Source organism: Drosophila hydei, unplaced genomic scaffold, assembly GCF_003285905.1.
Source record: "Drosophila hydei strain 15085-1641.00,03,60 unplaced genomic scaffold, DhydRS2 tig00000060-arrow-pilon, whole genome shotgun sequence".
Taxonomy (NCBI): Eukaryota; Metazoa; Arthropoda; class Insecta; order Diptera; family Drosophilidae; genus Drosophila; species Drosophila hydei.
The window spans coordinates 6,617,515-6,633,381 of NW_022045656.1; the positions used below are offsets into that span (position 1 = coordinate 6,617,515).

Here is a 15,867-nt window from a genome sequence, read left to right on the forward strand (position 1 = left end):
AGTTTTATTTTTCCTTTCTTTTTTTTTGCATTTTTTTACTTTAGAATTTAGTTTCAAGTTTCTAGAAATATTCAGTGACAGCAAAGTTAATTGTAAGAGGTCCGTATATTATTTCAGCTGCTTTCGAGTTAATTGTGGCTTTTGTTAGTTCTTAATTGGTTATTGATTCCGCTTGAAATTGGCATTGTTATAGATTATCATGACAGCCGTGCAGCATTTAGTTTGTCATTCGATCAATCGTGGGCTTTTAATGTGAAGTGCATCTGGCAAAATACAAATTAGAGCAGAGGTTCATTTCGAACTATAGAAAATGCTGGGCAAATATCAGCTTTAATGAACGAACTTTAACTAAAAATATGCATAAATGTTACACATTCATATTAGTATTAGGACAATTAACTCCTGTTCAATTTAGTACAATTATTTTATTCTGAAAAGGTTTAAGTCAATGAAGTCACCCGATGGCAAGCAATTGCAGTCCATATGTCGCTGTCTTATCGGTTTACTAGAGACAGCACTTGGGACAGCTTTGACAACTTTCTTAAGGCATTTCCGGTTCTTATCATATTCAATTTGTTAACAATTTTAATACACTAAAGCCTTAATTGGTCAACTTTAATAAGTATTTAAATATATAACTATATAAATATATCAAAATAGAAATATATAAATAATTAAATATAAAAATACAAAAAAAATAGTTAAATTTAAATATATTTATATATATAAATATTTAAATAAATTAAATATAAATATATAAAACAATAAATAAATAAATAAGAAATATAAAAAAATTATAAATTTTAAAATATTTGAATATGTAAAAATATAAATATTTAAAATATATAAATATTTAAATTATTAAATATAGTATTATAAATATAAAAATATTTAAATGGCTTAAATATCAAAATATAAATATATAAATATTTAAACATTAACAAGTGAAATAGAATAATATACAAATATTTAAAAAAATATTTAAATATTTAAAATTTAAAAAATATTTAAATATATAAATATTTTGTACACCGATAAATTCATAAAAATATTTTGGAAACTAAAATAGTTTTCAATATAAAAATATTATTTCTTATACATGCTCTGGTAAAATAAATAAGCTGCCAGAGATTAGCTTTTAAAAAAAGCAGAATAGTGAGACTAATTTAAACATTAATATATGTATAAATAAATTTTTAAATATTTATAAATACATTTTCGAATGCATTGATAGCTGGGAAATACTTCAAGTCGCAATCCTCTGCAAGTAAATAGTATATAGTATTTGGCTATGCAATTGCCCTTATTTTATATATCAACTATATCAACAGATTACTGCTAAATATTGTACATATAAATGTTGTAGTACCTGCATAGCCTTGTAGCTACTCAGCAGCCTTGGCTCAGTTTAACGACTCTCATAAATATGACAACAACAAACGTGTTGTCTTTTGGACTTCTAAAACAATTGCAAAATAAATACTTCAGTTTACCTGTTTTTCTTTTTCTTTTTCTTATTATTTCTGGTTGCTTTCAGTTCTTCCTCCCTTGCACTCTCTTTATCTGTGGCTTGTTTGTTTCGCGTGTCTGTGACGCTGAAATTGTCTTTGGGCGTGCAAATAATTGTTTAGCTGAGCCGAAAAAATTATCTTTAAACAGGTGCCAGAGCGCGCAATGAAGAAAAACCTTTGCCCCAGTTAGCCAAAAAGTAAATTTATTTATCTTTATATTTATCAGGTGCATAAATGTAGCTTGATAAGCGAAGGTCAGAACTGAAAGAGGAAACAAATTAAACGTAGATAAATGCAAGCAAATGTGAGAGTTATCAATAAGCGCTGTGGGCGGAGTCTCTATATAGCTGTCACACACTATATATATATATATATATAGCTATAGGTGCGAGCTGCTGCATTCAATTTTCTTCTTAACAGTTAACAGATAACAGATAATTAAAGTGTGATAATATATTGCGCAAATACCAAAGCAAATATAAACAACTGCGCATACCCATTTATCCATATCTATATCATTTTTATAGTACGCATCAAACGTCATAGAAGCCATGATTAGCTTTACCTTACAGCTACCCAGCAGAGTATATATTGTAATTAACTTAAATGCCTTGTAGAGAGAAATTCTATGATGTCATGGGAGCCGTCTCTGATCACATAAAAGTATATATTATTGATATTGATAAGATATATAAATCTTATTTTCAGTAAAGGAAAGGCTCTAAAAATGTATTTTTCTTTTCACAAAAATTATCTGAATCAGACTAAAATTTGTTGAATATAAAAATTGTATTTTAGAAATATATTTTTCCACATAATTAAAAATTGTATTTGTTCTATCAAACTAATTATTTTCTCACATTACAATCAAATAATATTTGATATGTAAATAGTGAATTTTTGCGATGTATCTTGAAACTATATTATGCCTAATTTCAGCTTTTTAATAGAGACCATAGCTGAGAACATCTCAAAAACCCAGCGTGATCTAGCATAAGTGATGCTGGCAGACAAATTTTGAAGGGGATGCTTATCTATCTTATCATACAAGAAAATGCTTTACTTAACTGATCTACTTTGATTTTGGGCATTAGTCTGTCAACTAATATTTATCAGATTTATAAATATGTAGAAGTTTCTGTTGAGCGAACCAGTTAACTTATTGTTAAAGCACTTTAAAGGTTGCCTTTTATGGCAGCTGCGCTTTGATGGCACTTAATTGGACGAGTTTTTTGAATGCCAGAAGAGTTTGGCACACATTCAATTGCCCAGTCATTGTGGGGGCGGGAGCACTCTTGGCGCCTACAAACAGTTCGAGATGGGAGCTCTTGAAATGGCAAAGAGTTCGTCTGCAGTAGCAATGGGCAAAACTGATGATCATTGGTAAAAAAAGAAAGTTTTATAGGCACAGAAACAGCTCAACTTGTATAGAAAATATGTAAGAGGGTATGTGTAGGGTATGTGCGACTTTGGTGTGCCCTTTACATAATATATTCTTCATATTAACTTAATGATATCCAGACTGTGCTAGATCAAGTCGCTGCTAAATTCTGATAAATAGACATAAAATATAGAACTTATTAAGGTAAATTAGATTTACAATTTGAACGGGAGTTCAGCGGCTTAAATCTCATTAGTTGATAGTCAATCAAATTGTGATTTATGTCGCCTTAAAGTGACTCAAACATGAAAACCAGTCATAATTCATCATCCACAAATCGTAATTGAGTTTTGGGGCGAAACCAGTTCTGGCCAGTTAATGCAATATTATTCCAGCTGTACTGATAAGGAAATGCCGAAGCCTTCTATCGGAAGAGCTGCCTTACATACATTGAGCCTAGAGCAAGGTAAACGTAATGCCAAACTGATTAGAAGTGAGTAGTCGACGAGCGCTTTCTGTACACACACAACGAAATAAGCGTGGTGTAGGGCCGATAAGAAGTGTTCGAAGCGGCTCGAAGCGGTTGGAATGGGAACTCGATTCGAGTGGTGGCTCTTCAAGAGAATATCAATTGTACGAAATATTAAATAACATTCGATTAGATAAGTTCCGAATATGCGTCGTCGCTCTGTTTATGTCTGCAGCTACAATTTATTTTTTATTTTTAGTTTTATTAAACATACCACGCTCTCTATTACAGCCATACGAAACCTGCTCGAACAACTCCAACTCAAACACGGCGCGCGACTTCAAGCAGATACGACGCACCGACTCGAGGCCCAGTTCGCCCAGCTCAACCCAGGGACATATCGAAAATGGCCACGCCCAGTATCCGTAATATGTTCTACCTTCATTAAGTGTGACTCTCTACTAATATATATATATCTCTACACGTCCACAGCTGCTCCATTTGCAAAGTTCTCTGGCCGTCCAATAAAATGGATTGGCTGTCCACTAGTGCCGAGCACATGAACTCGCATGCCATGCACTTTCCCTGTCTCAAGGTCAATGCCAGCAGCAACAGCAATGGTCTTAGCAATAATAACAACAACAACAATAACAATAACAACAACAACGAACTGAATAACAATCGTGTGTTAGCCTGCAAGGATTGCATTAACTACTTAACCAGCCAGTGGGAGTCAATGGATGCGGAGCGTGTTCCACTGGAGCACAGAAGGTTTCGTTGCATGAAATTTAAAAATATGCGAATTAAGTCTAATTGTGCCTCTCTTGTTTTGCAGATACAAAATACCCTCGCCCATGCTGACCTCCAGCTCACCGAATGGATCTCGCCATGGCGCCATGAGCACCTGCACGCCGCCCTCAACGCCATCGGTCTCCTCGTCAACGCCGGCCAGCACCTCAATCTACTGTTTCCTCTGCGGCCTGCACTCGGACCTAACACTTGCCAGAATTCTGTATGGTAGCAAAGAGGTAAAGCGAGAGGGAGAGGGAGAGAGAGAAAGAAAATAGCGAAGAAAGCGTTAAGCAAATATATAAATTTATTTAAGTAAATTACACAAGTTTTAGTTAAGCGCAAATTCTGTAAAGTATTGAAGATAACAAAGAACTCATAAGCTTTACTATGGAACTCTATTAAGGGCATGTTATCTGCCTTAAAATTAGCTAGTTTTATTGTACTTTTAATTATACGGCTATAATATAAATAAGTCTTCCAAGAATAGTCGAGCAATGACTATGCTAACAAATTAAATTGGCTTAACATTTTGTTGCCATATTTGAGAATAGACTATTTTTTATGTCAGTTAACTTGAGAATGTTGTATGTCTAAAAAAGTATTATAAGATGAGTTATATTATACTTGTAACCATACACTGGTAGATGTATATACATACATTTGGTTCAAAATGCTGTTAAGCAATATATATATATATATAATATATAAAAATACTAGTTTAGTTCTTAGATAAAAAAGAGACAGCAAATGATAGCGCATATATTGAGTATATCGTTAGAAACGGAACTTCAGTCAAATTGATAAATCATTCTTATATTATCTTTCAGAAAATTTGAACGTTAAAGTATCTAGCTGTTATTTATAATACTTAAGTGCCGCCAAACATTTAGAACTGATTATGATTTCAATTAGGCAAAACTCGTTCTTTTTATAATCAAGAAAAATAGACTGATAAAGAACGTCATTTTAATTTCTAAGTAGAACTTTACAAAAAGCCATATATTAATAACCATTTATCAAAAAGTAATACGCGCTGATAGTGACTTCAATATGTTTTTTTATAGAACAAAGAAGATTATTAGTCAACAGAATTAAGTATACGACCGATCGTTCGTATTGGATATCAGATTTTGGTATTTCTTAGTTAAATAAAGCTGCACAGTTAAGTATTCAAAGAAATTGTTAATATTATTAATGTTAAGTCAACTTTAATTGATAATTTATTGTTCATATGTGAGATATATTATATTGTGTTTCGATATAAGCTTAATGTTTATGGGATTTGATAAGATATCTTTAATAATCAACGGGAACAACAACAGTCGCAAATGATCTGTTATTACTGATGAAACATATACGCAAGCTCCGAATATGTTTCACAATATACTACCATATTATGTTTGCTTACAAATAGTTATTATTAGGTATTATAAATGTGTTGTCAACTGTGCTTATATAGCTAAGATCCGTTTTGTTAATAACAAGTATCGTAAGTAGGCCAGCTTACAGTTAATTCTAATGAATGAAACACGTTTACAAATGTTGCGCCAGTTGTAAAGATAAGATTAGAAAAATAATGTTCTCGATATTAATTGTGCAGATAAGAATTGCCCATGCATAAGCAAACTAATTAGGCAGATAAAAATATCAGTTTGTTTGATATGGAATAAGCCTGAACGCCTAGATATTTGGAATAATACCTATAAATCAAATCATAAATTATGCTAAGATATTTAGATATAGAACAGCGTGTCATCTTTCAATTCGGCAGGTATTAAAACGTATTTATTTTTAAATATGTTATTGTGAACTTAGAATTAAAATTTTAGAAATTCTGATTCAGTCAGAATAGTAATGAGAAGTTCGAATTTAAAAGTTGTATATTTAATCTGAATCTGAAGCTGAAAGTTAATTATTTAAAAAGGTTTTTATTTAATATTGTTGCTTTTTTGTGTGTATATATGAAGTTTTATAAATATTTAATTGATATCCTTATGTCACCATTGGAAATATTTACAACAGCTTATTATATTATAGTGTGTATATATGAAGTTTTATAAATATGTAATTGATATCGTTATGTCACCATAGGAAATATTTACAACAGCTTATTATACTGTATCGTTATATTATTCATCTTTGCAACTTGCCTATGCTCTACTTTTGCTATTTAAAAACCTTTTACAAATTAAACTCCCAGCTGAGAGAAATATTTTCAAATATAAAAATATAGAAAATCTATATCGATTTCAATTTTTTTTAATATAAAATATGTTTAACATAAATTATTAAAATAGAATTCTGTATATGTTAACTTGATTATTCTATATTGATCTATAAGCACTTTACCAATTATGTTTCCTGAACATTTGCTATATGTAACATATATAGAATATAGCTAGAAATTAAGAAATGAAACAATTCTAATATATATAATAGCTATGATAAATATAATAAGCATAGGAAAACTATTTGCAAAAGATGTTACAGAAACTCGTAGTGACAAAAGGCTTTGCTTAGTTTCTCTCTCTTCCAACATAATAATATTTATTTATATATTTATATATAGTATAAACATAATTTGTTAATGTCTTCACGTGACTCTTTGTAATCAATGTCTTTACATTCCAGGGCTCGAGACCTTACTTTCCCTTGTTGCTGAAGCACAATTCTTTGCCAAATGCCGAGCAGCTGAGAAACAATTCAGCTCTAGTCTGCACATTTTGCTATCATTCCATGCTGAATCAGTGGCGCAAGTGAGTTCTTCACAGTATAATTAAAGCACAGTAACCAAAGTAAATGTTGTTGCAGATATGAAGCTCAAAGTCCCAGCCTTAGTCCAGCGGATAGGAAATACAATTGGCATGATTACAATTGCCATTTGTGCGGCATTACGACTTACAGAAAACGGGTGCGAGCGCTGCCTGTCAATGAGTTTCCATTCGTTAAACATCAGAAGAGCGACGATGGACTTCTGCTCGAGAATGGAGAATACGCCGTGGTCTGCCTGGACTGCTATGAGAGCTTGAGGTGAGAGTGCTGTTAACAGTTGAGCCATCAAGCATATATAACTGATTGTTTCGACGTCAACAGGCAACAGGCATCGCAGCATGATCGTTTTGGGGTGCCCCTCTCTAGGCGGGCCTACAACTGGGTGCCCCAGCCACCGCCACCGGAGGACAGTCCCGATGCCTCAGTGGCGCGTTTGCCCTGCGGCGAGCGTTCTGATCGCATAGTGAGTGAAAAAGCTTAAGTGGCAGTAGAAAACCTTATGTCAATGCATTTGTAATCCCCACAGCTTATGAGTAACGCACTGAGGCCCATTCCAAGCAAGAAGACAACGTCGCCAAAGCAATACGAAAAGTCTAAAGAAGGTAAGCGTACTCTCTCTCACTCTCTCACTCTTCTATTTGGTAATGCGAAACGCATTTTAAGCGTCTCGAGGTGCCTGGTTCAAGTGAAACCCAATTCGCGTCAATAAACTTCAATTGGTTTCACTTAACCGTTTGCCCAGCCCACGCTTTACCTCTACCTACCAGCTCGCTGCCCACGCCGTAATAGTCTTAGCGTTAAGCGTTTAGCATTTTAAACAAACTGGGTCCCCAATTTAGCAAGTTTCCCTATGTGCATTGCTTACAAGTTGAAAGTTCAAATGCATTTGTTGGGAATCGTTTCGAACCCTTCGTATGCCAGGCATAAACAGATATTAGGAATCTGTGAATTTTTAAGAGTATATAGATAGAACAAAAATTAGTTATGCTAAAATATATATAATATATCAAATTCTATGAAGATAAAGATTGAAGAAAACCTACCTAATATTTCTCAATATATCTTACGTTTATATCATTGAATTATACATCGTCAAATTGACAAAGTTCATGTTTATCTGAGATACTACGAGCATCTAAAACTAAACATTTAAATGTTTAAAAATATTTTAAAATATATTCAATGCTTTCAAATATTGTTAAATATATTTTGGAGTTTTTACGTTAATTTATTTTAATGTTTTATATACTCTTACTTATCAGCTCTTAACAGATTCGATACTTTACGAAATATGAATTGTTCTAATTGATTTTATGTATTCTGCAACTATGTTTACATCAATTTAATGCAATTGAATATACTGAATATATATATATTTTTCAGTAAAAAAAAAAAAAATATATATATATATATATAATTTTTTTTTCTTTCTCTCTCTTTGTTCTGTTATAAGTTATTAAGTTATTCATAACATATTTGAGCGTGTTCTAATATTTTATTTAACACATAAAAGTCAACTGTTAAACTCTTTGTTAGCATTTACTTTCAGTAAGAGTATTTTCTAGTCGTTCATTTTGCAGTTCAGGCATGTCAAGTTGTAATTTCTTATTTAGATTTAGTTTGATTAAATCTTTTTTTTAAAATTAACTCCATAACTGATTCAGTTTTATGTCAATGATATAGTTCACTTGTTCACGAACAATAGAGTTTGCTCAGTTATTCATAAACGACAAGCTTTACTGAGTTAGTTAGCTGCTCATAAACCGTACTTTTTATTCAGCTATTCAGCTATTCAGCTGTCCTATAGGTAACTGAACCAACGCATAGCTGCACAGTATGAATTGTTTATGAATGACTTATATAGTTTATGAACTGCATGAACTTCATGAACTCAGTAGAATAGACATATAAATATGTTTCATGACTTATAAAGCAACAATAAAACTAATTGAATTTAGCTACAATTTTAGTTTATATATAGTTAGTTAATTTTGTGATTTACATTCTATAGTTACAAGCTATAGCTAATCGTTGCTAGTCTATCTAGTATTCATCTAAATAAAATAGCCTTGATTAAGTGAAACGCTTTCCTATGCACAGCTTTATTTGCTGGCTTTGCCTAAGTAGTTTATCATAAATATTATATATTTTAATTAGTGGCTTGGCACAGCGATGTCTATTCATAATATTTGCAAATTCGCATAAATCCAATGCTCGGAAAAAAGTTTTCCTAATTGCATTTCCCTAGTTTGCTGCGCAATCAATTTGCAAAACTAACGCTCCCTTTTCATGAATGGATAATAAAAAATTGAGCAGAAAGGAAAAGGCAGTGGCAAGGGCAAGGGCAGGGGCAGGGGCAGGGGCAGGCGAATGAGCTGAGCAGAAAACTGAATAAGAAATCAACTGATTAAATGCTCAATAACAAGCGAAGACCGCAAATTGGTGGAGCAAGCGGGCGCTGCTCGAGTGGGTGGTGGGGCATTCAGCAACGTCTGCAATAAATATTGATTTTTTTTATGAATTGCAAAAGATGTTGGTCGAACAGTTTACAGTGTGTGTGTTGGGTGGTTAAACGAAAGGCTGGGTGGGTGGTTTGTGTGGTTTGGGTGTCGTAGTCTCTCATGTCCATGCCACTCACTTATTTATGCAACAGCAGCAATGGCGTCGGTAAACTTCTTCAATAAAATGCCAAAAAGGAAACATCATAAAAATAAATAAACAGAGAAACCGCACAGACAGACGCACACACACACACATGCACACGCACACACCGAAAAGGAAACTGTGTGTAACTTTGCACACCATTTTTTATGAAGCAACAATGGCTCCTTGCTCCACCACCCACCACCCAACACAAATGCCACTTCCGACAACAAGAAGCGAAAGCAACCGAAACGAGACAGCAAAGAAAAGAAAAGAAACGAAACGAGCCGAAACGAAACGAAACGGAACGAGACGAAATGAAACATACAGACGAGTCCCACAAGCACAAATAATAAAAGCAACAGCATAAAGTATTTCGAATTGAATTACTTCGTGTTATCCTGTCAACCATACGAAAACACTCAAGAGCATTCAACATGCCACACGCTTCCGCCCCCCGCCCGGGCCACCCTGCGGCCACCTCGTGCCACCCATCGTTTAAGGAGTTGGCATCGATTTGCAAAAGTATATTACCAGCCCGCACTACACACGGTTCGACTAAGGAGTCCGTTTCTCCCCCGCCTCATATGATGGTGTGGATCAAATAATTGTCCCCGTGCCAATCGGTCGAGGCAGTCAGTGTGTGTGTGGGGGGCAGTGGGAGTGGGAGTGGGCGCTGGTGGCTTCGTGCTGAATAAGTAAACATAAAACCACTGAATTTACGCTTATTGCACCCGCAAACATTTTGTTTAACACAACAAGCGGCGCGTTTGCCTTCTCGCTCGCTCGCTCAGTTCAGTCTCGCTCTGGCACGCTCTCTGCGCTTCTGCTTGACTCTCAGCACACACACTCTCTCTCTCTCGCTCTCTGTCAGTCACTCACTTACTCACTCTCTCTTTTTCGCTCTCACACCCCACATGCTGCGGTCTTTTGTGGGGCGGGGGGAGGTCTGGCTGCCATTTCCGGCCTCAATTTCAAAAGAAGCTCAAATTTCCACACAATTTTCCGGCTTCGCTCTTTTGCACTCTCGACAGGGGCCGCTCGCTCTCGGCCCTATCAACCCGAATCGACCCCGACCAACGACGCCCCACCCCCGCCCATCTCACCCCGCCGCCCCTGCAGCCACTGACAGTCGTTTCCTCGTTGGCACTTGTTCAGTCACTCACAGCAGCTACGACTCCGGTTGTGCTTTTCACTTTTGCGCCCACATCCCAGTCAGTCGACACGCCAACAACCAGCCCCCGCCCCCGCCCCCGCCCCCGTTAGTTGCCACCTTTGCCACAAAAATATTTCAAACACTTGCCAAGCGACTGTCAGGGGGTAGCTCGACCCTCTGGCCACACAGTCGTTTCCGTTTTGCGTAGAATAACAGTTACATTATCCTTTTTATTGCCACACTTTCGTCGCACACCCACACACACACACACACACACACAGACAGCCACCCAGACACAGACATATTTGGCTTATGGCAAGCTGCGACCTCTCCGACCCGTTTCTTCGACTTTATTGTGGCCCAACTTGGCCGGGGCTGTCAGGACAACGACGTCGTCGTCCGCATCGTCGTCCGCATCGTCGTCGTCCTCGTCCTCCTACTCCTTCTCGTCGTCTTCGTCGCCCAGAATGGTAAACTGGCTGTGCTGCGGCAACTGTGGCAGGCCAAGGGGCAGAGCGGCAGTCGGTTCTCCGGAAATGTGGCAAAAAATGTGCATTTATTTTCTGAAGTTTTGCTGTTTGTGTTAACTCGAGTCGCAGTAAATTGTGGTAAACACGAAGCCAAGTGTTTGGAGTATTTACGAAGTTATGCCCCACAGTGCCGCACAGTGGGCAGCATTTGCATAATTGGCAAACATGATTGCATGTTGGCAACTGTCAGCGATTTCTTTTGTTAGTTATTATTTTGGTTGAGTAAAATTAGAAGTGTTAGAGATGAAAGTGGAATGGAATTTGAGATGATAAGCTTAAGCAAAAATAATAATTAATAAACTTAATTAAAATCGAAAACAGCAAAATACAAATATATATCAATCCGTAGCTAGTCGCAGCTAATCTTATAGATAAATGTTGAAGACGTGAAAAATTAAAAAATCAGAACAAGTTCTTAAAGTCTTCCAATCTTTCTAGCTGATACACCCGATTAACCAAATATGTATTTGTTCCTTCGAGCACTGAGATTTATTGGGATCCGTTCACAAAAGCTGGTATACTTAATTCCGTTTATAAATTCTTTTGATTTCATAATCTCTTCTTATCCAACTTATGCATCATTTCATTCGCTTTAGCCACATGCTTCGAACAGCTGATTTATCACACACACACAGACAGTGAGTGGGAGGGAGAGAAAGAGAGAGTGAGGCATATGTTCGTTGTTGTAGCTGTCAGCACATACATAACCTCAACTTATATAGAAGGGCGAAGGGAGTGTGGGGGCGTGGTGGTTCACATAAAACGCTGATGTGGCATGAAAAAAGATATAAATTCTGGCAATCGATGAAGATAAAATACATTTTGTAATACGCTCGTAATGCTGCACACACATGCGCGCATGTGTGTGTGTGTGTGTGTGTGTATAAGTGTGTGGCAATGGAGTGCCAGAGTCTGCAAATATGCGCCAGGGAATGGGCGCTGGTTGCTGGGCGGATTTGAGCCGAGGTCAACCATTGAGTGGGCGTCTTTTGGAAGTCATTCAAGTGTGCAGTCAAACTCGACGTCAACTGGCAAAAAATGCGGTTGGTATAAGTAAAATTTCAAGTGGTATTACATGTGTGTGCGTGTGTGGGTGTGTGGGTGTGCACATATATGGAGATGTGTGCGTGGGCGGGTGTAAAACCCTTTGAAAGCTTGTTGTTGCCAGACCCATAAACGTTTAGCCCATAAACCCTTGATGTATGGAACATAAACACCACACTTGCAAGTGCCACTCAGCCTGGTTGGGTGCTGGCGTATTCCAGTGGTGTCGGTGGTTTCACCGGTGGTTGCTGCTTGCTGCTTGCTGCTTGCTAACTGAAATCCAATGTGTGCGTTACTCGTGTCTCGGCAACCGACAAACCGGCAACCGCAATGTCAATAAATATGTTACGCTTGACTCGTCTTTTTTTCTCTGTGGGTTTAGTTAGTCGGTTACGTGGGTGGCTGGGCGGTTGGGTGGCTGGGTGGTTGAGTGGTTGGCATGCTGGTTGGTTGGGTGTTTGTTTTTGTTGGGCTGCTTGTTTCGCTCGGCTGGCAATTTGGCTAAACATATTTATTTGGTATTTGTGCTTGCCTTGTTTTTTGCCAGATTCGTCACGAGATTGGCATTTTGGGCTCGAGTCGCTTGTTGTGTGCGTGTGTGTGCGTGTGTGCACACTCGAAATTCCTTTGTCGAATTAGAAGCACAGCAAATTTGCATTCAATTTCATGATATTCAATAAGCCCATGTCCCCTTCTGTTGATTTCGTTGCCGATTTTCTTTTATTCGATTTCACATTCCATTTCTATTGTGATTTTTCTAATATACCCTAGTTATGTGGGTGCTCTATAAATATATGTTCATATGAATCATCAAATTCCTTAATAAGAACTTAATCTTCAGCTATTCAACATTGACATCAACATTAAAGTCAAGTTAATTACAAACTTTTGACATACTTTCATTGAGAAAATTATAATTTTGTTATTTGATTGAAGTAAGGATATTTGCAAGTCGAGCATATTTTCAAAAATTTAAAAATTGTTTACCTATCGGAAATATGTACATATATATATACATATAGATATTATTCACAAAAATTGCATTTTTCAGTTATTTGTTATGGAAGTTATAAAATACTCATGGATAGATATTTGCGTTGTAAACAATTGCATGAATTTGTATAAATCAAGTCAAAATATTATTCATATTAGATATTGAAGTTGGCTTAAAATTTTTTCAATTTTATGGTACTTTTCAATCTTAATTATCATATAAAAGATCCGATTAAGAATATTGCAGCCAGGGTATTCTAATCAGTTGGAAGGCATGAATCCTGCAGTAATATCTCAAGAAGCGGATTACGCGATTTTCTTAGTCGCTTTTCATTTGTTTTCGCTGGCTGCCGTCGCGCATAAATATTTACATTTGCCTTGTATTTGTTGAGCATTTTTATAATATGTGCAAAAGCACAAAATATCAAATATTTTCTGGTTTTCTTTGGCCAACTGTCTTGTGCCCGTCTCACTTGCGCGCATAGACAAGCTGACAGTACTCCGCGAGCAATCTCGTTTTCGCTCTCGCTCGCACTCGCAGTCGCAGTTATTGCAGTTGCTTGTGTGCTTTAGTTTGCATTGTTGTTGCTACTGTTGCTTTTATTGCACTTTTCACTTGCCTGCTGACGACCGACTCCCCGCACTGCTCACACAACCTGAGTTTATGCACTGCTGCCACAAAGGCAAGCGAGCTTCTTCCACTGCTGCCCGCTCGTTCGTTTGTTCCGTTAGTCCGTTCGCTTGTTTGTTTGTGTGTGCATGGGTGTATGCGTTTCTGTGTGTTGGGTTGTGTTAGCGCCAAACTGATTTACTGTTATAAATATTTGCTCGTGAGCTTTTTAAGTACTTTTTCTTTTCACAAGACCCGCCTGGCTGCCTTGGATTTTCGCCACGTTTGCTTTGGCATTCATTCTGCTGCCTCGCGCTTTTTGCCGTGTTTGCTTTTTATCTGCCCGACCTCGACGCCGCTCCCTCGCCCGATCGTCCATTGGTTCGTTCGTTCGCACTCTACCCTGTTTCTGTTGCATACTTTTCAACGTAATTTTTATTGAATCATGTACCCCAACGTCTCGTCGCGTTGCGTCGCGTCGACTTGGTTTCTTCTTTGTGCTCGGCTTTTTGTACCTTTCTTCATTTACTGGTTTCCCTCGCACATTGTGCAAACGTGTTTTGTGTTATTCTAGCAACTGGCGTTCGTCCTGCTTCTGCTGCTACTGTTGCTGTTGCTGTTTCCTGCTTTCGCTTTGTGGATATGTACTTATTTCTGAGATATTATTGCCGTTACCACGCCGCTGCCACGTCACACTCCCCAGGGGAATCATTTTGCATTAACTGTGCAAATAACCAACTTTGTTATATTTTCGTTCATTTCATTTCATTTCATTCAGTTTGCTTTTGCCATTGCCATTGCCATTGGTTTTGCTTTTGCTTTTGCTTTTCCTTGTTGCCGAAGGGCCATTTTCAAAGCAGACCAACATTTGCGTTGTTATTTGTAACGGTGCCGGTGCCAGTCCCGTTGCCGGTGCCGGTTTTGGTTCTGGTTTGGTTTCTGCTTCTTAATCTGGTTTCCTTTTTATTTTCGGGTGGGTTTTTGTGCTTCTACTTCAGTGGGTATTTACCCTGTTGTGTTGTTTGTTTGCCTCCACAAGTGTGCCCGTGTGGCCGTGTGGCTGTGTGGCAGTGTGTGTGTGTGTGTGTGTGTTTTTGTGTATGTGAAATTGAATGCTCAATTGAGCACTTAATTAGCAAAAACAGTTTTTAATGACGACACGAAAGCTTTTATACTTTGAATGCACTGCTGTGGGTAACCAAGTGGCTACACTGAGCGAAATTTCTTTCAGTGCACTAAGCTGATTTTCAAATGGAAATATTTATGTGAATTTCTAATTTCTCTTGTGCAGTCGATACTTTTGCTTGTAGTTATGCACTTGGTTTCAGCTGGGTTTTCGCTCAGTGTAGCAACAGTTATTCTGTTACTGGTGGTTGCTTGTTAATTCTCATTTGTACATCACTCGAGTCGCCCCTGTTCACAAAAGGTTGCCACGTCACGCACTCTCAAGCACGCGCCAGGCATCCCTTACTCGCTCACTCTCTCGCTTACTCGCTCACTCACTCACTCTCTCTCACTCAAGCAGCCATACATATATAACGGCACATTTTTTGGCGTAACAGCCGTAATTGTCGATGTGATTAATGTGTTTTTAAGTGCGTCATTTTGAGCATATTATGAGTTTATAGGGGTTAATTTCCACCCAAGCACTTTTGCATGTTGCCTCTGGCATTTTAATTGAATTGTAGCCATTGCTCGACTCTTGTAATTGTTGTTGCTGTTATTGTTGCGATTGTTGTTGGCGCTGCTGTTGGCCGGGTATTTATTGCAGTGCCTTTTCGCACGGCATCACGATTTTTTAATTAACACACTTTGACTTGAATGAAATCGCAAACAATTGATGAGATTTCATAGGACATTCTTACAGGCTACTTACATCATATTTATAGGTCTTTAAATATATAAATAAATAACTTTTAGTATCTGAAAGCATATAGCTAACATATGATTCAAAAGTTCTTAAATA

General features: G+C 37.0%; 1 protein-coding gene across 5 annotated transcripts in view; it reads left to right on the forward strand.

Annotated features, from left to right (window-relative positions):
- Window positions 1-15,867, forward strand: part of LOC111600541 (AF4/FMR2 family member 4) — an 88,600-nt gene that overhangs the window by 36,979 nt on the left and 35,754 nt on the right. For 4 of the 5 annotated variants that reach the window (XM_023316682.2, XM_023316683.2, XM_023316681.2 and 1 more), the window contains exons 5-11: window positions 3,653-3,786; window positions 3,854-4,132; window positions 4,197-4,389; window positions 6,785-6,909; window positions 6,965-7,183; window positions 7,247-7,388; window positions 7,452-7,527. In XM_023316682.2, coding sequence (XP_023172450.2) covers window positions 3,653-3,786; window positions 3,854-4,132; window positions 4,197-4,389; window positions 6,785-6,909; window positions 6,965-7,183; window positions 7,247-7,388; window positions 7,452-7,527 — 1,168 coding nt within the window. Of the gene's footprint in view, window positions 1-2,761; window positions 2,958-3,652; window positions 3,787-3,853; window positions 4,133-4,196; window positions 4,390-6,784; window positions 6,910-6,964; window positions 7,184-7,246; window positions 7,389-7,451; window positions 7,528-15,867 lie in introns of those variants that run through there. The other variant, XM_023316685.2, reaches the window with a different exon arrangement.